The 24,024-nt window shown below is 44.2% G+C and overlaps 1 protein-coding gene across 4 annotated transcripts in view; it reads right to left on the bottom strand.

Annotated features, from left to right (window-relative positions):
• NAA16 (N-alpha-acetyltransferase 16, NatA auxiliary subunit) overlaps positions 1-24,024 on the bottom strand; it is a 476,406-nt gene that overhangs the window by 211,781 nt on the left and 240,601 nt on the right. For all 4 annotated transcript variants that reach the window (XM_069205334.1, XM_069205337.1, XM_069205335.1 and 1 more), the window contains one exon: positions 15,207-15,313. In XM_069205334.1, coding sequence (XP_069061435.1) covers positions 15,207-15,313 — 107 coding nt within the window. The remainder of the gene's footprint in view (positions 1-15,206; positions 15,314-24,024) is intronic.

Here is a 24,024-nt window from a genome sequence, read left to right as displayed (position 1 = left end):
TTGATTAGCAAGATAGTGAAGACTTGTTGTGTGTTCAAGCCCACCAGACGTGCAAGACAATTATCCATCACTGTCATTACCTACTTGCAAGAGTAGTTTTTCCCTCCAACACCATAAAAGATTTCTATTCCACATCAAGGCATAGCACTGCCTAGTACAAGGTCTACATGTTTCTTTAATGATTACAAGTGTTTTCTCAGGTACATCTATATGTGTGAACTCGGCTATATCAGGAGCCAGGCCACAAAGTGCGCTTCTCCTGGATTAGGTGGAAAACCTTCCCTCCTTGTGCTGGTTGTGTGTTCTTGTGTATTGGGATTTTGACGGTGCTCCTTTGAGCTCTCTGTGTTAGTTAACGTCTGTATCACTAGGGGAATCAGAGGAGTTGGAGGAGGATCGTGAAAACAAGCCTCTAACACAAGCTTATCAAAAGTGCAATGCCTTTTGACTACTGACTATGGCTGGTAATTCCTGCATTTGAAGGATTGGCTTTCTGCATTTTCGGCTGTTGCAAACAGGTCTACTGCCTGTGGTATACTGCACTGTTGGAATTCTTTTTTAAGTTAGTGTTTTAGCTTCCACCTGTGAGAAATGTTTGCCCTTCTGCCAAGTTCGTCTTCGTGAGTGTTTTCAACTCCTGGTACAAAGTCTACTATTCTACTATCAGCTGAATGTGTCTTGCCATTGTACACTTGCAGATGGACTGAGCTAGTCTGGCCAGTGAAAATGAAGCTGTCCCTACTTGTTCAAGTTAAACATTGTTGTGTTGGCCATGAGAACTTCTACTATTTTCCATTGAATCGGACTATGAAATGCCTTTAAGGTTAGGAAAATGGTTTCTGGCTCCTGGTAGTTGATATGTTTGGCAGCGTCTTGTCTATATCATAGCCCTCTTATCTTTAGTTATCTCATGTTGTGCCCACATTCCATCTGTGACACATCTGATGTTATGATGGATCGTGGAAGGGGCAGATTGAAAGGTCTTCCCTTCATCATGTTTTCCATGGCCCACCACTTTAATTCCTTTGCAGAGTTTCTCTGTGACAACCACTAGGTCCTCATTTTCCTTTCAGTGACAATGGACTGTTTAACCATCCTTCAAGGGGTCTTATATGTAACCTTGAATCCACAATTAATTGGATACCCAAGGATATCATAACCAACAGCTTCATTACTGTCCTCAACATAAGAGACTGAGACTTTTGGTAAAGGTGAGTCCGCCTCTGGAATGCTTAAAACTCCTCAGACTTAAGTATGCTTTTACTTGTACAGTAATAATCCCTGCTCCTAGACAAAGTAATTCACATTTCTGAGAATGGAAACAATGTTTCCAATTTATTGAAAGCCCCAAATGGTGATAAAGGTGGAGAACTATTTTTGGACTGTTTTCGCGTTGCCTGAAAGTATCTGCTCTTATCACCTAGGTAGAGGTAAACAGACTGTTTTCTTAACTTGTGTGCTAAAACCACTGCCGGCTTTGATAAACAGTCTTGGCCTCAGGCTTTATACCAAAAAGCAACACTATTAACTGTGAATGTATCTCTTTCAGCACAAATCTGAGGAATCTTTTGTACGAGGGGTGAACGGGGACATGAAAGTAGGCATCATTTACTTCTACAATTGACAGGTACTCTTTTTTTTCCTACAGTTAAATCACTTCCTTCATGGTTGTCATCTGGAACCTTCATGTCTTGATATACCTGGTGACAAATCTCAAGTCCACTATAAGGTGCAGGGTTAGGTCTTGCTTTGGAACAAGGAAGCACACAGAGTACACTCCTGTTGTAGTACACTATCTATTGCTTAATTTCCCAATGGTTCTTGTGCCACCACTCCCCCCCGCCCCCCCTTTGTTGTACCTCTTTCTGTATGGTTTAAATTTTGGGGATATTTAGGGAGGTGTCCATCTGAATTATATGCAATTCTTTATTAAATGAAGCACCCTTCTGCTTGTAGTAATGGACTCCGAGGTGTACTGGAAATCCTTTATACTCCCCCCTCACAACTGGTGTTGCATGTGTGTTTTGGGTGTGGTTTCCAAAAATATCCCTTCTCTGACATCTTTTATCTCTGATGGTCCCTTTCCTAGGGAATGATTTGAATTTTTGCAACACCCACTTGACCCTAGCATTTTCGTTTTATTCAATGTTCATGCCTTTTGGGCTGTTATCTACTACTGGCCCCAAAATGTGTTTTCCTGTGAGGGGCCTTTCCATTATGCAGGCCTGAACCTCAAGGTCTAAAACTTGAAAAATGCAAACATGCAGGTCTCCTCCTAATGGTTACTGTAGTCAACTGTCTCTTGCAGTGTTAAATGCAGACTTAAGGCAGGAGTTTGCTATGCTCTTCCCCTCCTCCATGGCTGCCTTAGCTCTCTTGTGGTGCTGCTCTGGAAGGTGTGACACTAAGTATTCTATTCTCAAAGCTGAAGAATACACATTATGTGGCTGCTGCCCGTTCCATTTTTCTCCCGACTGCCTTCAGCCTTTTAATATCCTTGTCTGGACGAGGTCCAAAGGATGCTGTGGACATTGACTGTTTCCTTTCAGAAATGACTGTGTGTGAATCTTCCTCAACATGTGACTGAATATATTTTAGATCTTGACTTGGCGCTCTGTATTTCTTCTCTCTTCTAGGGGGTAACTGCTTTGGCGAAGGCCGGTTTCTGAAGTTCTTCTCTTCCCTGCTACACGATGCTAGGCTGCATTGGCAGAAACAGATTCTTCCTAGAGGCAGGATTCAGTGCTTTTAAAACAAAACAGGAATACTCCTCTTCTCTCTCCATCTGTACTTTGAAGGCATATGCAGCCCTCTTGCCCACCCTGAGGCAACTGGAGAATCATCTTGAGGTGATGCCCTTCAGGAATAGGAATCCACTTCCTCCTGAGCAGAGTCAGCTTCAATAGCCTCCAACAGTGCTTCTTCCTTTGCATGTGCATTGAGTTTCGTCTCCTCTGGCACATGTTGTGTGTGCATAAACTCTTCCTCCCCAAGCTCTTGTCCTGTCTCTTCTTGGGTTTGGCTCTGTAGATCGGAGTACCTCTGCTTCCTGTCTGGGCTTATTTACGATTAAGGGAATAGGATTATTAGGTGCATGCATCTATTCCGAGAAGGCTCTTCTCTTTTTAACTAGCAGCTCTGCCTTCAATGCATTTTTCTGTCTCTCGACGCTTACGTTGGTGGCATTCTCGTTTCAATGGAACTTGTGTTTTAGGCGTGCCTGTCTCTCCTTAAGCTCAATCGAACTGTGAAGTCAAGTAGATGCCTTTGAGTAACTCCCTACCTGGTGGCTTTTTGTTGGGCCCAGTACAATAGTAAGATCCTCAATCACCTTCAACTGTGATATTCTGTGTTGAGGGCTTTTTCTGTAGAGGTTCTAACTTCTCTGTCAAAGACTTTCATGTTTTATTTCGATTTTGGATGCCTGTCTTTTGACTGCTCTGATGGACACTGTGGATTTAGGGTCCATTTCATGGCAAGAACTTTCAACCTTTGGTTGAACGACTTTGAGGTACTGGGTCCTCCTGGAGCTTCAACGTCTTTAGCAAAAATCCATCAATGGCACACTGTTCCTGTTTTTCTAACCCAGATGTCCCTGCTACGTGTGCCGCTGCCCAGTGTGCACAGAGCACCTTGTCTCTGTGAGTTAGTTTGGTTTAAAAAAAAAAAAAAAAAAAAAAAAAAAGGTGACATACCAGCCATCAGACTTATAGCCATTTGGCAGACAATGCTCCGCCCATAAGGTGAACTTCCTAACGCTATTTGGGTGGAACTTCAGACTCGATTAATTTCAGGAACCTCATCCAATATTGATACCATACTCTGATTAAGTCAAAGATTCACCAAAAATCCCAATCAACCTTGATTCAGTGTAAAGATTAAGTGAATCCTCAAAGTTTTCCAGCAGCTCCTCGTTAACTGCAGACCTATTTTTGAAGTTCACCTCAGGAGCTCCCTCTAAATGGTGGTCACATTCTGGGGTACGGTGGGCTTACTGTCGACGTCATAGCCATGCTCCACCTAAGCATGCACCCACCAATAAGAGAAAAAGATTTTTGACTAGTACACTTCCAAACCCAACCATTAGATGGCAAAATTACACACACCATGTCAATCTAAAAAAAAAAACCTTCTGCTATGAAATATTAAGTTATATGAAAGGTCTAGAAAATGTAAGAAAGAAGAACACAAACATTTCTACGTTAGGATTGCTGCTCTACTGAGGGTAGGCTTTTGCAAAACATTGTTTTTTGTGAGTGAGTTACATATCAGCACATTATATATCAGCACACAAAGCACTGACATAACTAACAGGAAACTAATTTTTGTTTATTAAAGGTGGTGGTAAGCATCTAAGAGTACGAAGACCCTTCGTAGGCATGCACCTAAAACTAGTGCTTTCTTTGCATGATATTGATAAAATTGCTGTACAGTATTACATGGGCAGTGAGACATGTCAACTATGACCTTAACGAGTGGAATCAAGTAACAGAATTGGCTTTTTTATGCGTGCACACTCAGACCACAATTAAAAGCCAAGGTATTAAGTCAGTACATTTTTGCTAACTATTTTTTATTTTTATTTTTTTTATTTTTTGAGAGCACATCATAATCCTCCCCCCCCCCCTCTCCGGACACCAATATAGTTTTCTTTCATAAATGCTGAGGACAAGGTATATAGGACATATGTGACTGCAAGGTCCCATTGAGAACAGATGGGATGGTTCATCAACCCACTAATTGTAAGTATGAGACACCCATTCTTACCAGACATAGGAGCACACCAATGACGAGAAGCCCAGGACACATTTAGGTGAGCTGCAGGACGTGTTGCCCCAGTATAAATTTGCAGCCGATGTTTAAAGGCAGCATGTATGAATGACAATTCCTACACCTATACACCACTGGTATCAACATTTGGAAACGAAGCAGATTTGTTGTAAGTATCCTAAAACTAGTAAAGTCATTGGATACACTGGTATCAACATTTGGAACGTTTGGGAACTCAGCAGATTTGTTGTAAGTATCCTAAAACTAGTAAAGTCATTGGATACCTTATCTCTCACTACAAAGGCACTAACTGATCAATCCACAACATATCCTGGGCCTTTAGTAATTTACTTATTTCAAGGAAAGAGAAAGAGGAAAATGATGCACACAACCAGAAGACAGAAGAAAGAAGGAAGCTTCCCAAGATAAATAGGGACCGGTGTGTGAGACAAAAGGAAACACATAAAATATCACAACAAATTAACTTTTCTAGAGAACAGATTGTGGTGCGATCAGGCAGGAGCAGCTGTGCACTCTGACTCAATTAGCCTTTGAGCAATGTTTTTTTGGGGGGTGCCTCTATCCTACTGCATCAAGGGTTCCTGGGTGCAACTGGCTGAGGCTGAAGTCAGGGTGAGCAGATATTGTAGGAGGGTGGCAGGCCCGGGAGCAGGGGAATCCTATTGTAGTTTTAGTTACATTTAACCTTTTGTTACACAGAATTTAATCTTCACTTTGTGCTGGGAGGTGTAGGAAAGTGCCACTGTTAGCATGGTTACCCCCCCACACACTTTTTGGCTAGTGTTGATGCCAACTTTGATTGAAAATGTGCTGGGATCCTGCTAACCAGGCCCCAGCACCAATGCTATTTACCAAAAATGGTACCTTTGTTCCCACAATTGGCACAACCCTGGCACACAGTTAAGTCTCTTGTAAAAGGTACCCATGGTACCAAGGGCCCTGTGGCGTTGGAATTTTCACAAGTGCTGCAGCATGTATTTTGCCACCCTGGGAGACCTCTCACCAAGCGCATGTACAATGCCTATGCAGCCTGTGTGTGCTGATGGGGGAAAAAGTCAAAGTTGACATGGCACTCCTCTCAGGGTGCCATGCCTACAAACCACTGCCTGTGGCATAGTTAAGTCACCCCTCTAGCAGGCCTTAAAACCCTAAGGCACTGTGCACTATACCACAGGTGAGGGCATAGCTCCATGAGCAATATTCCCCGACAGTGTCTAAGTCCATTCTTAGACATTGTAAGTGCAGAGTAGCCATAATGAGTATATGGTTTGGGATTCTGTCATTACGAACTCCACAGCTCCATAAGGTCTTCACTGAATACTGGGAAGTTTGGTATCAAACTTCTCAGCACAATAAACCCACACTGATGCCAGTGTGGGATTTATTGAAAAATGCACACAGAGGACATCTTACAGATGGCCCCTGTATGTTAGCCAAACTGGTAGTGTAAGACTGACTGGTCTGTGCTAGCCTGCTACTTTCAGACAAGTTCATGGGGTGAGTGCCTGTGTCCACTCTGCGGTCAGAAACAAAGCCAGTTCTGGGTGGAGGTGCTTCACACTTCCCCCATGCAGGAACTGTAACACCTGGTGGTGAGACTCAAGGGGCAAGCCTCGGATTAAAGACCCCCAGAGCACTCCAGCAAGTGGAGTTGCCCGCCCTCCTGGACAAAGCCCCACTTTTGGGGCAAGTCTGCAGGAAACTTAGGGAAAACAGGGAGGAGTGACCACTCCAGCAAGGACCACCCCTAAGGTGTCCAGAGCTGAGGTGACCCCCTCCCTGCAGAATCCTCCATCTTGGTTTGGAGAACAGGAACCAACAGGATTAGGGTTGTGCCCCCCTCTCCCCAAAGGGAGTGGGCACAAGGAGGGTGTAGCCACCCTCTGACCCCTAAAACGCCCTTATATGTAGGATTTAAGGGGCTCCCTGAACCCACGTCGTCAGATTCCTGGTGACCTAAGGGAAGAAGGACTACTTATCTGAAAGCCCCAGCAGAGAAGAAGGAAGACGACAACTGCTTTAGCCCCAGCCCTACTGGCCTGTCTCATGCTTCAAAGAACCTGCAAAAGAACATCAACGTTTCCAGCTGGCCCAGCAGCTCCAGAGGACTGCTCTGCACCAAAAAGGACCAAGAACTCCTGAGGACAGTGGCCCTGTCCAAGAAAAACGAACAACTAAGGACTCCTGCCTCACTCCAGATGCGCGAGTCCTGACCACTCTGTATCCGACACCCACGGCCCGTATCCTGGTGATCCACCCAGCTAGAGAGGGCCCCCAGGCGATTGTGAGTAAGTGGCCACCCTGGGTTCACCTCTGCACGCCTCCATGATGACGCATGCAGACGGAATCCCAAGGAACCCCCCTGACATCAAAAGCTCCAGACGAAGACTTCCGACACCTAAAGAAACACTGCACCTGCAGCGCCCAGGCCTTGGAGAACCCGACCTTCGGTGCAGCAACATTTAGAAGGCGGCCCTCTTCCTTGTCCACCCGGTAGTGTGCCCCCCTGGACCTCACCTGCTGCCTCTGAGTGACCCCTGGGGTCACCTCATAGACCAGCATTGGAAACCCAACGTCCTGTTTGCACCCTGCACCCGGCCGCTGCTGTGTTGCAGAGTGTGTATGTTTGGTGCCTAATTGTGGCCCCTCCGGTGCTCCTCTAATCCCCACTGGTCTGCCCTCCGAGTCGCTGGTACTTATCTACACACAGACCTGATTCTGAGTATCTCCTGTCTCCAAAGGAGCCCACATTAAAAATTGCACATCTTTGACCTCTGTACCCGCCGGTGTTGCTGGTGGTGGGTGTTTGGGGTTAACTTGAACCCCCAAAGGAGGACTTCGTAAAACCCAGAGACTGAAACTGTAAGGGTTACTTACCTGCAAATCGAATTAACATTTCTTCCCCCCAGAAAAATTGCACTGTGTCCATTACTCAAACAGATTATTGACAATTCAAGAACTGTTTAACTTAACGATTTGAAACAAAGTACTGTTGATACATGTGTGAAATACAAATCTATTGAAGTACTTACCTGCAACTTGATCTTAAAGAAAATATATTTTTGCAATATAAAAACCATTTGTCTGGATGTAAGTCATGAGTGTGTGCTTCTTTTATTGTCTGCATGTGTACAACAGATGCTTTGCACTACCCTCTGATAAGCCTAACTGCTCGACCACACTACCACAAAAGAGAGCATTAGTATTATCTACCTTAGCCTCTGTTAAGCCTCTGGGGAACCCCTGAACTCTGTGCACACTATATCTCATTTTGATATAGTATATACAGAGACAGCTTCCTACAGGAGGACTTATGGCTTCCCCCACAAGGGACACACATGGTGACCCTGGTCTCACTCCCTGTTAGGGTACTGGGATTGGGTGTTTGTAAAGCAGTAGCCCTTAGCTGGATAGAGGTGTTGATGTTCTAAGGTTTGTTCACAAGCACAAGAGCTGCTCAAGAAAATCATACTCCATGTGAAAAGGCTGACAGATGCAAAAAAATACAAATATGAGCCTATGACCCAAACATTGTCTTCTTCCGAGAAACCTATCTGTTGGCAAAAAAAGACCATTTCAGAACGATACATACGGCCTCAATGCAGCAATTTTGGGCCTCTGCCAAAAATTAAACAGCAGCCTTTCTTTGTAAGCACAACTAAAACAGTGTGCTCAGACAGGTGGAGAGAGAGAGATATATGCTTGTTGAACTAACCTCCATTGGCAGACTATTAACACTCATAACTGCCTATGCCACATAATCTTACTACCAAAGACTACATTTTCTGTTTGCACATGCATAGATTTTCACTAACACCAATGATACCCTAATGTCAGAGCCTGCAGTAATGATGCGTCAAGGGCCAGAAGTAGCCAACACATTCATAGCAGATATTTCATATCTAGAGCTATAGTGGTTCGTAGGCAGGCTACACTCAAACATTAAAATCTGGTGGTTTCATAGTAACACATTTAGATAGCCTGTATATAGAGCCAAAAATGTTTAACAGATAAAATAATTATTCTCCTGCAACGTTGCAGCCGAAATTTTCACATGTAACACCATGGGGCCATGAGCTTGGCAATGGTGTTTATGGAGGTACAAAAATAAAAGCAACAAGAAATCAGCCTAGTTGTCAAATAAGAACCTTGGAAGTGGCAAATATACAGCAGCATACCACAACCAGACAGACCGATTCAGTTGGCCCTTCACAATTACAATATCCTGCATAGCTGCAGAGCAAAGATCGGTTTAGTTAACAACTAAAATGGTTCTAGGAAAAGGAATAAGGCTGATAAGCACATATCGAGGCAGCTGAACCAGCAGAGAACCAAATGAATCATTGCTCACATTAAGATTCAGGAAGGCTGCGTGGTGGTGGTGGAATGGCCTACGCATAAGTTCTATTTTTCTCTTTCTACAAAGGCTTACGATAGGGGCACAGGAAATAGGGAAAGGGTTACGAACTACTTGTACAATCTAGTGAAGCTAACTTTCTTGGCAGGCTGTCTGGCGGAGGTAGAAAGGCCAGCTTAAATGTGGTTAAGTCCCGAAGGTCAACGACTCTCTCAAGTAAAAAAAAAAACAAGTTTAAATACATTCCACAGGGGAACATACCATATACGAAGGAAGCAGATGTGCCTTCATTACAAAACTCAGTAAAGACTTAGCACTATGTGCCCCATGTAAGCCAATACCGTTGGGAAACTTCAAAACAGATAGTTTTTCCAATGCCAATGCGTTCATAGGCAAATTAGACAAATGTATACCCTGCTTGATTGAACCAAACAAGTGGATTAATCAAAAGCAAACAACAATAATCTGCAACATCACTCGGTCAGAGTTCACAGGAAGTGAATTTCAGCTCTCCGAATGGCAATGGTCACCGAAAAGCAATTTAATAGGTAAAATGTGAATTACTGGCTGCCTTTCTGGGAAAACAGAGGCTGGGACCCTAGAAGAGTAGTTGGAATATGACATTCAATAAGGCTCTGGAATCCAGGATGGGCAGAGATCAGAGAACATTTCTCGTTATCATGGGGCTAGAACACAATATCCCTTGACTCCTTTACTATTTGCTCTCGCAGTTGAAACATTTGTAATCAAAATAAGAACTACTCCAAAAACTGAAGGGATACATTTTGAAGCAGAATAGCAAACACTGTGTCTCTGTGATGCGTACATCTTACTTTTTCTAATACATCACAAAGCATTCATCCCGGTGGTGGTGAAAGAGCTCCAGTCCTTCCAACTCACAGCAGGATTTAGAATAAACAAAACTGAGCATGAAATACTAAATATGTTGGTGGCAACTGAGAAAGACTCACCCGTGGCCTTCTTCATACTTTCACTAAGCAACAAAATGAATACTTTACCTGAGAATCCAATTAACCAAATCCTCTGGTTGGTGTGCAGCCTGAAATCAGATCTTCTGAAGGTGAAGGGCAAATTTTAGATACTGGGTAAGGAGCATCAATTAGATTGAAATGAACACACCTATGTTTCATGCTTCAGTGCTTGCCTACTGCATCATGATATCTGAGTTGCAGGTGATGCCATGTCTTTCTAAATTTTAAATGGGGATGAGAAGGGTGAGCAAAAAATACTAAAAACAACCACAGAGTGAGATAGGAACAAGTTGCACATACGACTGGATGGGAGCTAAATTGACAGCCAGAGGAATGGAAAAGAGCTGGTTCATGATGAATCAGGCAATAGCAGGGATCCAGTGTATTTGCAGAAGTCCCATTGCTGTGAGAACCTATCACTAGCAATTGTAACAAAAACAATATGAAAGACTTGTTTCTCACAACTGTTCCATCCCATAATAACAATTAAATATAATACTCATTTTGCACCAGCAAACATGGAAGGGAGTTTGGAGAAACAGGTGCTGCATGACGATCACAGATGTGTTCACACACAGACTGGTGAAATAATTTCACAGCTGTAAACAACATTGTGGTGTATTAAATACAGACTAAACTACATGCATATCCAACACTGTCTTCTGGGCAAAAAAGGCAGCCTACGAGAAGCTTCTAAAGAAACTTTAGGCATCCAATGTGCTAATCTTGAAGCTCTATAAATTGCAGCTCAAAAGGGGCAGAAGCGGGCCTCTTTATACCAAACGGGTTGACCAACTTAAGATGGAAATATCAGAAGGGAATGGGCACTCACCCCAAAAAAGGAACACGACTCATATGGAATCACCCCAAAATCTGATGCACCAGCAGTACTAGGAGTCAGCAAACACAGGCAGGAGATCCAAAGAGAACAACGAATTGCTGTTAAATATGATGGTACTGTTCTAAGATCAAAGCTTTCTTGAAGGAAGACCTTAGTCTTATGAAGAAGAGTCAGATGGTGTATTTCTGGAATTGAATTATTTGAAAACAAATGGTTTATGTTGGAAATGGCCATTCTGCAGGGTCATCCCTAAACTTTTTGCCTTCCTCCCTCCTCTTTTTCTGACCTCAATTTTGCTGGCTTTAGGACACTTTACCACTGCTAATCGATGCTGAAGTGCATATGCTCTCTCCTTAAAACATGGTGACAATGGCTCATACCCAATTTACTTTTAAGTCCCTAGTCAAGTGCACTACATGTGCCCAGGCCCTGTAAATTAAATGCTACTAGTGGGCTGCAGCACTGGTTGTACCACCCACATAAGTATTCGCCTAACCATGTATCAGACCGGCCACTGCAGGGCCTGTGTGTGCAGTTTCACTGCCACTTTGATTTGGTATTTGAAAGTACTTACCAAGCCTTAAACTCCCCTTTTTCTACATATACGTCAACTCTAAAGTAGGCCCTAGGTAGCCCATAGGGCAGGGTGCTATGTAGGTAAAAGCCAGGACATGAACCTGTGTGTTCTATATGTCCTGGTAGTGTAAAACACCTAAATTTGTTTTTACACTGTGAGGCCTGCTCCTTTTATAGAATGGCATTAGGACTACCCTCATATACTGTTTGAGTGGTAGATTCTGATGTGAAAGGAGTAACCAGGTCATATTTAGTATGGCCAGAATGGTAATACAAAATCCTACTGACTGGTGAAGTTGGATTTAATATTGCTATTCTAGAAATGCCACTTTTAGAAAGTGAGCATTTCTCTACACTCAAATCCTTCTGTGCCTTACAGCCTGTCTCCAATCCACGCCTGGCTGGGTTACTTGACAGCTCCCTTGTGCATTTCACTCAGACAACCCCAAACACAGGATGCTCAGTTACACCTGAACTCATCTGCATATTGAATGGGTCTTCCTGGGCTGAGAGGGTGGAGGGCCTGACACTTACATTTGAAAGAACAGTGGCCTGCCCTCACACAATTGACTGCCAAACCGCCTACTGGCACCCTGGCAGACAGGATGGAACTGAAAGGGCACCTAGTGCACTTCTTAGCGACTCTTTGAAGTCTCCCCCACTTCAAAGCCACATTTGGGTATTTAAATAGGGCCTCTGACCCTACCAACTCAGACACTTCTGAACAAGATACCAATGGTGAAGAAACTCTGAACCAGACCCTGCAACCTGCCAAGAGGAACTGCCTGACTGCCCAAAGGACTCATCTGACTGCTTTATTGCAAAGGACTGCTGCCCTGCTGTTGCCCTGCTGCCTTCCGGCTCTGCTGAGAAGTGCTCTCCAAGGGCTTGGATAGAGCTTGCATCCTGTTCCTTAGTCTGCAGGCCAAAAAGATTTCCTCCTGCAAAGAACACCTTGTTCAGCGAGAATTCTACGCACAGCCTGCATGGCGGTGAGAAAATCACTGCACGCAGAACCAGAACCACGCAGCCCGGCTCCCAGAGAGAAGATTGACGCAGCACAAGTGTTGCGACCAGACCTTTGACATAAGGCCCACTGGATCGACATGTAGCTGAGCCAGAACGATCCAGCCCAACTTTCTGCAAGAAGAATTGATGCAGCGCATGGTGTGTGACAGAAATTTACCCACATCGCTCACCGGATCGACGCAACTCCTGTGACTTCGTCCTGCATGCCCATGATTTCTCTGCATCGTCCTTAGGGTGTCCGAATACCCCGCAACCTGAAGAAGATCCAAGACAGTGCACTGGAAATCGATGCAAAGCCTTCCCTGCGTGGAAAATTATCGACGCATCGCCTGTGTGCGCACGGAGACACCGACGCACACCTCCCCGTTTTCAACACATCTCCTCCTCTGCGCTCCCTTGCGGGGGTGTATACACACACCAGGTACTTTGTGCTTGCAAGAGACACTTGTTGCTTTTGAAAGACTAATGACTCTTTATCATTCCCTAAAGTGATATTTCAACATGTACTTATCAAATCTTGATCGTTATGACCTGCATTTAACCAGATAAATATTATATATTTTTCTAAACAGTGTGTGGTGTATTTTTTGCGGTGTTATTGCTTGATTTATTGCACAAATACTTTACACATTGCTTTCTAAGGTAAGCCTGACTGCTCAGTGCCAAGCTACCAGAGGGTGGGCACAGGATAATTTAGATTGTGTGTGGCTTACCCTGACTAGAGTGAGGGTCCTTGCTTGGACAGGGGGTAACCTGACTGCCAACCAAAGACCCCATTTCTAACAATTTATAAAAATCAGACCGGATTCTACTGGCGCATACATGATGGGGAAAACTAGAATGCCCACAGTAGCACACAGGAAGAAGAAATATCAGCCATTTATAATACAATGGATACAGAAGCTAGTGTTTAACTTCGTAAACTACGGTATGTGCTGATATAACATTTAGAGCACTTGAGAAAGTATCCATGTCAAGTGAGAAAAGATCGAACCCTTGACAATTCTGTTTAAGAATAGGGAGGGTGGGAAAGACGGTTGTTTGTTCTGTTATGTTATCAAGCATATTATGCCAGGAATCAAAGCATAGCCAATTTATTAGCTGTACAGACTAAATAATGTAACAGGCTTTGAGTGAGGCAACTGCTAGCAATCATCTAATCTACAAAATTCATAAATGTTTTCTGTAAAAAATAAATAAAATAAAAAAACACTGTTGATCACAGTAGGCTCTCGGATGTATAAACAAAACTAAACTCACACATAGAGAAACGATGTGAGGAATGTATTACTCTTCACAAAAAGCTAAGCTGGCTATTATATTTGATCATTAAATTAAACTGGAGGACCACACAATTCACGAACAAAGAACTGTAGCGTCTACTTATCAATTATTTTCAAGCTATGTCTTTTCCTGAAGTAGAAACATTGAGCTAATATTCCTACAGACATCGTAGGCTCCAACTTAGACAACTGTAATTCACTTTACGATGCTGAAGCTTCATGCTATCAGATGCAAACTTGACTTCAAGGTTTTCTGACGTCAAGGTTTTAATGGGTCGAGATTTAATGATGCTAAGACTCCATGACGTCTTAAGGACCCTTGGCGATAAAGGCTTCCTTGTGGCAGCAAAGGCCTCCAAATGTCTGATGTCAATGCCTCACAACACTGATGGGCATGTGAAAAGGTAAGATGTCCTTGAAGGACTTCCATGAGGTACCCGAGGAGAGGCAAGAGGGGGTGAGGTAGGAGCACAGATCCTCTGTGTATCATATACCTGCACTGGACCCTCAAATTGGTCTGGACACCAAGGAGATTAAGAGTTTTACTCCCCAACAAAACAAACTGTTGATTGTCTCTGGCTTAATTCTTAGAGCCATACACAAATTACATCAATATGTTTGATGCTAGAAACTCTGACAACCACATAGTGGCTACTGGGACAAAGATGACCACGGTGATAAAGATGACATAATGGGACACAGCTGCAATCAGGAGGGTAAGGAGACAGCAGAGTTCATATTGCTCTTTACTCCACTTTAGACCTAGGAAGCACATTGGCCTTACAAACTGTAGAGCTTAGCCAAGAAGACCCACCAGGACCACTGTTTTGAAGCAATTGTCAATCCAGAGCAAAAATAAAAATGCTGCTTACCTGTTGGTTGCTTCAACAAGTTTCTAAAACTCTCTCAAAAGATAGATGCCAAAGATGTCCATCAACAGAAGAGGCATTTTTGCAGAAGTGCTAAGAAAAAGACTTGCAGAATATGCAAACAGGGAAAGAAGACATCTGTGCTGTAATCTTCTTCAATCTCCTTCACTGAGCTGGGATAAAGGGTGTGGACTATGGAAGGCTAGCAGGCATACTGGGGAGTGGTAAGAGAGCTTGAGTGTAAGAGGCTCAGAAATAGGTCTGATTTTATCTATTGTCTAAATGATAATGATTACTCCCTAGAAAGGGAAAGCATTATCAGCAAACCTACAAAAAGATATCACAGCTATAAATGTTCTACACAACCAAGTATACAGACATTAAGTAAACCATAGTATCCTTCATGTACTTTTCTGATGAGCATGAAAATACCACAAATACATAAAGTGGAAAAAATTAAGGTTTTACCTTTTCTGCATTGCTATATAGAGATTTTACAGTAGTAAATAATGGTGGACAGCCTTTACTGAAATTTATCCTCAGGAACTTATCCATTAGTTCCCTAAATCGGTCACCTAAAAACAAAAGCACAATTATATTCCAAGTAGAAGCTTAATTTATGAAAACAAGTACTCTGAAATATTTGGTATTAAAACAAAACTCATTTGCCATTGCAAACTCATTGTTACATTAACTTAATGAATATGATATAGGAGCAGGAACCACATTTAGACCTGAACAGAGATATTATTCAGCAGCCAGGTTTAAACCCCAGCACTGTTCTGCAAGTCACCTCATACACAGGCCGTAGCTGGAGAATGGAGCGGTGCTGAAGCACAAAAGCATGGCCGTGCATGCTCCGCTTTGATGATAAGCTGTTATACCTGGCAATCCTGCAAGGCAATCTGGTGGAACACTTAGCGGACAGTCAACATTGGGCCACCTTCACAAGCTTTTTCCACCACACCAAAAGAAAGGATTCCCTTCTCAGATCACTCTGTATGCACTGCAGGGTATCCCAGGAGTTCCCAGGGCCAGGTTAATCCAGGACATTATTTTCTATGGGAAGTACAAATAACCTCCAGCAAAAGGACAAGTCTCATATTCCTCCTTTTGTTGAGGGAGATTTATATCCTCCAGATTAGCGTAAGGAATATTGGGATGGCCACTTTGCCTGGACAAGTTACTAATATGCATATATACACATGAGAGTCTTTGGAAGGCCACTGAACAAGGTGGGATTCACCAACTCTGCCTGAGTACTGGCTGCCTGGAATGGATGAATTTGTCCTTGCCAGAGGGAGACTACTGCCTACTGACAAAGGTCTATAAAGAAGACAGGAAGCCATTTAACATTAATACAGATATTACTTTCTTGAGTCCTTTACTCCAGGTCCTTTTGACTTCTAACTAACCTAAACGTAGGCATTCTGAATCTGAACCCTTTCATTTCAACGCCTCAGAGAGTTACAAAGAAACCTGCAGTTCATTTGTTAACAACTGCACATCCAGCACACATCCTACATTTTTGGCAAATATGCATTCATTTGAATTCAGACACTTCTGCTGTACCAGCAAAAAAATGGTTGGATTTACTAAATTTAAGTATAAGACCAGGGCTCCAAATGGCACAGAAAACAGACCAAAGTAGTTCTAGAAATATGTCACTATAATCATCTATTTATGACATGTAGTGCTGTAGATACACATGCTTTGCATACTCCTGCCATCTAGTGTTGTGCTCAGAAGTGTACAACTTGTTCTTCATCAAAGAAGTCTTTTGAGTCACAAGGTATAGGGACTCCTATGATTGGCAATGTGCAGCGCTCCATTGTTCGATTGATTTCCCGTTCAGCGGGTGAGGATTGAGATGGCACACCGAAGTAACAGAAAATGGCCATGAAAATGAATGCTGAAAAGAAAAGTAAAGCAAAGTATCTGCAAAAACTGAAGGTTTCCAGTAAGATGAGGAATCCACAGCACTACATGCCATGAACAGCTTACTGGGTGAGTAACCTATTCCATTTGTGGCACATGTACCTGTAGATACACAGGCTATGCCTAGACTACAAAACAGCTCTGCCCTAAGCTATAGTTAGCCAGAGGATGTTGCAGAGAATTGAAAATGTGCACTTGGAACAGCCTGGCCCACTTGAGCTTGTTGACATCTAAGCAGTAGTATTTAGCAAACGTGTGCAGTGGACCACGTAGCTGCCTTACAAATTTAAACTACTGGGATGTTACCCAAAAAGGGTATGAAGGATGCATCCTTGCACGTGGAATTTTGCCTAGGGGGAGCAGGATGCGGTCTTTTGGCCTTGGTGTAGCAAGTCTGAATGCATTTGTCTAGCCAGTGAGCTATCCCTGCTTTTGAAATGGCTCTGCCTTTTTTTAAAATGTATTCTTTATTGACATTTAAAGAAAACAATACAGTATAAATCATCCACTGCTTTTCGCATCTCATTAAGGAAAACATATTGACTGTAAAGAAAAGGAACTTTCCCCATCCTCCTCACCCACCCCCCACACCACTCTCACTTAAAGTAGCAATTATCCTCTGGTGTCCTATGCGCTAAAGACATTATCATGAAGTTAACCGAATTCAAGACATCAGGCCATGTCCCCCAACACTACAATGAAGGGGGATTTCCCCACTGGGACCCACTCTGCAAGGTAGGCTCTCATAACTGCTATCAATATTGGAAGGATCCAGCCTTGTCCTCTCTGGTCCCCTATTCCCACGAGTAGTAAACTGCTGTTTATCAGGGCCATCATAGCACACACTCATCTGATAAAACTTCTGCACCTCCATCGTACCCCTGATCATTTCATAAGTCTGCTAACATTGCTGCCCACGCTGCCAAACCATCCTCCACTTTCTCATCACGGCTGACATGCTTCAGCCACAATTCATCCATGACTGCCCACACCAAGACATCTCGGAATCAGTTGGCATTACTGGGGGAAGGAGGACAGTGAGGGAGGGGAGTCAACCAACTAGTGTGTGGCAATGTGGCGCTTAGCAAGTAAAAGACTAAACAAGAGGAATTGCCAACTCATTTTTTTACCTTCTTACCTTCTGGGGTCGTATAAAGCCCAGTAGCACCACTTTCAGGGTGAGGTGCAGATCCCACTCGGTTTTTGAATTGAGACTTTCCGTCGCCCTCAATCATTACAAATTCAAAGATCATCAAGTCCACACCATATGCACAAAGTCCGACGCAGGGCTTCCGCACCTATCCGATCTGTGTTCATAAATGTACTGACGTATCTTTGGGGAGAGGTACATCTCATGAATAAAGCTGTATTGAATTAGTTTAAACCGTGCATTCGAGCTAACCATTTGCACTCCAGCATGAATTTTCTTCCACTGATGGGTTGATAGGGGCTTTCCAAACGACCATTCTCACAACTGCCGCTTTGCCCATCAGGTTCAGAGGGAGGGCCCTCCAAATTCTAACTGATGCCATGAGTCCTTCCAGCACCCGACAAAAATTAAGAGCAAGGAAAGCCTGATTCGTATGAGCAAATCGAGCTCCAAGATACCAGACTCCATCTGCCACCCACGGGATGTCCATCACAGGACGAGTCTCGGATGCAACTGCTACCAAACTTCACAGAGGGAAAAGCTGGGATTTCGCTGCATTAACTTTCAGACATGAGGCATTATTATCATCATCATCATCATTATTATTATTATTATTATTTCATTGATAAAGTGCGACTGTCACCAAACTGGTATCCTGGCGCTAAAGCGCATGTAGAGGGTACAACCGCCATAGAAATAACCACAGAAAAGAGCGAATGGGGCATTCTTTGGGAAAAAGCCAGGTCTTCAAGGCATTTCTAAATTGCAACAGATCCGTCGCTGATCTGAGGGATGATGACAACTTATTTCATGCTTGGGCCACTTTGACTGACAAGGCTCAATCTTCATGTCTAGCCTTCTGAATCTTATTGATACAGACTAAATCTGCTGTACTAGAGCGAATATGTCGTCCTGGAATATAAACCCTTCACTCTTTGCTGTAGGACTATATGACCTAAACCTTGTAACGCCTTGAAAACAATATACATAGCTTTAAAAATAATTCTATGCCTCAGAGGCAGCCAGTTCAGTTCAGTCAAGGCATTAGATGCTGAGGATCTGCAAGGTCTGTTTAAGGCAAGTTTAAAGGATGCCACCTGGACTCTGTACAGCCTATTGAGCAGATAGTCCGAGGCTCCCGGCAGCAAAGCATTACAATAGTCCAGTCGTTCAAGTATAATGTTGCACACTACAAGCATACTTGCTTGAATGGGCAGCACAGGTAGAACCTACCTAAGGCTACGTAAAAGCACAATACACATGCCGGCTATTTCCATCACATTGTTTTCCATGGATAACTTATTATCAAAAGTGACCCCTAGGTTTTGCACTGTATATGATTGCAACAGCTCATCTTCCAAGTGGAAAGAGCGAGAATGTATTTATTTCAAGTCTGGGGCATCCCCAAAACATCGTAGTCAGGATACACCCGGACATCATCTGCAAAGAAGGATATAATATGAGTTTTGTCCCCTACACTAATTCCCCATGGTCTCAACGTCATCCTCATGATCACCGCCAATGGCTCATAAGCCAGGGACAGGGCAAACAAAAGGGATGATGGGGGCAACCCTGACACGTACCCTCAATAGGAAAAAATTGATAGAAACCAATTTGTAATCTGGCTCTTGGATAAGTATGTAGCAGTTTGATCCAGGCGATGTATCTGGGACCCATGCTCACCTTCCTTAGAATCACCCAGAGATATTCCCAGCTTAGAGTCAAAGGCTTGTTCTATATCTAAAAGAGCTACTGCATGGTACACATGGAGAGGTGGCAGAGATTGTTCATGGTACTTCTCCGTGGAATAAAACTGCATTGATCTGGATGCACCAGGGCAGACAGACATGGCAGTAAACGTGCTGCCAATACCCCACTGAGAATTTTAACATCCACATTCAACAGCAATATTGACCTATAGGAAGAGCAGTACAACGGATCCTACCTGGTTTGGGGAGCAAGATTACAAGGCCCTCACACACTAAGTCAGGCAATGAGCTCCTCTGCTGGGCTTCTTGATAAACCTTCAGCAGTCTTTCCACAACTTGAGCCGCTCATTTTTGATAAAATTCAGCCCTAAGGACATCACCGCCAGGAGCTTTTGCGGTCTTTAGGTGATTTATGACGGCTAATACCTCTACTTAAGTAATGGGCATTTGCGGTGGCCCCTGGTCGTCCATTGACTGACGCAGCAAGCCTATCTCAGCTAAGAACTTGAGGTCCCGACAATATGAATCCTCCCTACCTACTGTGTATGTTGCAGTTAGGTGAGCTCAAAAAATGCAATTGATGGCTTCCTGGGAGTGGACGAAGGTTCCGGTGAGATCACACAGTGTCAGCACTGGTTCCAAACCCTCCTGTTTCAGCAGACAGGCTTACATCGCTCCCATTTCATCCCCCTGAGAGTGCAACCTCTGGAAGCAGGTCATGTGTGTGTGTGTTTCCAGCCTGCGCCAGACATCTAGCAGTCCTTTCCGAGTTTCTTCCCATTGCTTGAGCTTAGACGCCTGAGGTGGGATTTGTTGTACTAGCATATCCAAAGATTTTTCATGGTGGGCCAGGTCCTGTTCCAGTTGTTTTAATACCATAGGTCTTCATGACACAAATGCCTCTAATGACCATCTTCCTAGCTTCCCAGTTGAAGACCCTATTCCTTGCACTATCCCAATTGTCTGTGAAATAATGGGACACCGCCCCATCCGCCTCTATAGCGAAGGTGGATCTGTAAAGGCCTTCTCCCTAAGGCACCAAAGTGGGATCAGTGGCTGGTCATATCCTCTCCGCAAGCCCAACAGAACCGGGGACTGATCAGACAGTGGGTCAAATAAGAGATGTTGGTGACATCAATCACAAGAGTAGATGTCAACAAACAGTAGTCCAGCCTGCTGTAACTTCCAGTCGCTGGGGTTTTACAGGAATATACTTTAGTATTGGGGTGTCTATCCCTCCAAACATCTGTAAGTCCCAAACACTACATCAAGTCAGTAAATGCCTGTGCCATATTGGGTTTAGTGTGTGCTCTCAGTAGGGCCAGGTCTAGTGACCAATCAAAAACAGTTACCAACCCTGCCAAGAGTGTGTCAGACATTAAATAAGGTGCAGCTGCTGTCATAACCTCACAGTAGTATATGCCACAATAAATATAAGGGGCATACACATTATCAGGCACATCTCCTGTCCATCTATTGTTGCATGCAGAATCACCTCTCAGCCTTCTGGGTCCAGGACATGGACCCTATGCTGAAAGGGCATTCACGGGGGCACCCAGATCAGTGCCCCTTGTGCATATACATAGTACGAGGTCACATATGTATGTCCCCTTCACCTCTTTCAGAGACTAGAAATGCAGACTTCCCCACATATGCATTTCTTGCAAGAAGGCAGACACTCAATATCGTTTGAGGTAGGTGTGTACTTGCCTACGCTTATCCAGGACTCTCACATTCCATGTCATAAGTTTAAATTCCTCCGCTGCCATCACCATTCAGTATCATGCAGAGTGGCCCCCATTCCTACCAAAGCCAGTCATCTACCTTTCGTTTCACCAAAGATAAAAACACCAGACATGTTAAAAAAGAAAGCAGCTATTAGTTCCCCAAATCCAAAGAATTTTCAAAACAAAACCCTCCCCCAACCACCACCCCCTTCAATTCCCTCCACCACTTAGGTGGGAGTGTAAACCCATCTGAACTAAAACTAGGCTGGACAACAACTGGAAACCAGTCTCATGTACTTATTTAACTTTGTCTCCAGTGTATTGCCTAAATACTTGAGGGTGCGCCAGAGGTTGGAACACAACAAGCAATGCAAGGGGTACTGCAGCAGCACTTGAGTGTCGAACCCTTTTGTTTCCTTAATGAGAATGCCGGCCCCAAGGTACTGTGAATACATTTGTTACAAGCATACTACAACCTCCTATATAGTAGCAAACATCTGCTGACGAAGTAGAAAAACATAAAATAAGTCTACATCAGGATACATTTTTAGTCGAGCCTGTTGTGAAGAGTTCCAAACTCGTCCTCTGGGAAGTGTCCAACCAGTCCCCTGCCTCCTCAGTGGTGAAGAAGGTGGCTCTCCCCTCATAGACCACATTCAGTTTTGCAGGAAACATCAAACTGTGTTGAGGGCTCTCATTAGTTTTTTCATCTCCAAAAATGATTCCCGCTTTTCTTTATTGGGTGCAGTCAGGGAATATTGAGATTTAACAACCCTCAAATTGGGCGTATGGACATGTACATGTTGCACAAATCGCGTTGTGGTCCCTAAAATTGAAAAGGGGTGCAATGATAGCCTGGGGTAGCGCACCCGGCCAGGGAGGAGGCATCAACTCCTAATGGGTTTCCTCAATCGTAAAAAACTTGGAAAGCCATTGGGGAAGCATGGTTCCAGTAATCCAATCTTCCAAAAAGGCTCCACTGATTGCCCCTTCGCTTTCTCTGGGAAACCCACGATGTGTAGGTTATTCCGCCAGGATCTTCCCTCTGCATCTTCGATCTCACCATTACTTTTCGCTCTAACGATAGAACCCTCGCCATATGCCTACGACATGAAGGTGCAAGCTGGGGAATCCTACTTGCGGATAGAACACATGCGGTGTCGTTGAACACCAACAATCTCCTCATTTATTTAAAAGACATTACTACAAACCTAACTCCACTCCGCACAACACTTGACAAAAGTGCAATGGCTGCAGGCTTACGGGTCAACTGGGACAAATCCGTAATCCACCATTTACACTCAGACCAACCTCCACAAACCGTATACCTGGGCACAACTCCCCTCCATTGGTGAAGAGCAGTTACTCGCTACCTGGGAATCCGTCTCTATCATACCCCCCTCGGACCTCTATGAAGGGAACTTCTGTGTGGCACTACAAGGTATCAAGACACAAATGCACTTCTGGCACTCGCTACCCTTTGACCCCGTGGGCAAAAGAGCCCTAGCAAAAATGATCATACTACCTCATCTGCTCTGTCACTTTGCTAACCTTCCTATAATTCCACCCTGCTCCTTTTTCAAGGAGCCTGAATCACTGATAGGAGACCTTGCCTGGGGCAACACAAGACGTTGCGTGGCTCTCCGAAAATTACAACTACCGACGGACCAAGGGGGCCCAATTGCCCCGTCCTTTAAAGCATATTCTCTGGGAACCCCACGATGTGTAGGTTATTCCACCAGGATCTTCCCTCTGCATCTTCGATTAGTTCCTCCAGACACATGGTAAGCCTCTCCAGGGAGGAAACAGTTTCCTTCAACCCCTTCATCTTTGTCTGCACTGTCCCAACATTATCCTCTGTGACTGTAATGCGGTCTGCAACTTTTCTAAGATTAGTAGGGAAAAGGTTTACATTGATGGTCAATTTTGTTAGCCAGCTCTGCACGGGTGTCTTTGAGGACTGCCATTACATCCAGTAGTGACTGCACTGGCTCTGCACTTCTGCCACATTTCAGTGCCCACGGGGCTGCGCAGATGCCCTTTGCGGCCCCCACTGAAAGAAGTGCATGCGGGCAGTATTCACCGCAAGTGGCCCGGGTCAGGAGTTCTGACATTCCGGCGTCGCATTGTGTGGCTTGCTGTCTTTTTAGGCCTCATCTCCCTAGTGGCCCCTCCTCGGCAGCAAATCCGGACTGATTCCCGTTCATGTGCCTGAGCGTCTCTCCGCCATGTCCACGGCCCAGCCTAGTGCACAGAAGACAGCCAGCAGCAGCCCCAGGAGTCTTATGCCTCGATTCAGTAGCGGCAGGGCTATGCAAATATAACCAGCAATCCCCCCCAACCAAATAACTGGTGCATTTTACAAAATGGTTAGGCTCTGTCAATTTAGTAGTGAAGGTCCTTTTGACATCTAATGTGTGAACGGCTCCCTCTGCTACTGAGTCTGGGTGTGGGAAGAACACAAAGTTCAATTGTTTGGTTCAGGTGAAAAGGGGAGTTCCACCTAGGGCAGAAACTTGGGGTTAGTTCTAAGTACCATTTTGTCAGTGTGAACTTTAAAAAAAGGCTCTTCCAGCAGGAGACCACTGTGCCGCTAGATATTCTTGAAGTGGACGTATATGTAAGCGAGCGTGGGGTAACGAAGGCGATGTATGAGCCCACCCTACAGAGCAGGTACATTACTGCCCTGACTGTTAACTGCCGATCTGGCTGGAAAAGAAACTGTGAAAGTGGGAAAGCTTGAACCCAGGTTGGGCTGGAAT

The sequence above is a fragment of the Pleurodeles waltl genome, chromosome 8, assembly GCF_031143425.1.
Source record: "Pleurodeles waltl isolate 20211129_DDA chromosome 8, aPleWal1.hap1.20221129, whole genome shotgun sequence".
Taxonomy (NCBI): Eukaryota; Metazoa; Chordata; class Amphibia; order Caudata; family Salamandridae; genus Pleurodeles; species Pleurodeles waltl.
This window is presented reverse-complemented; position numbering and strand designations above follow the sequence as displayed.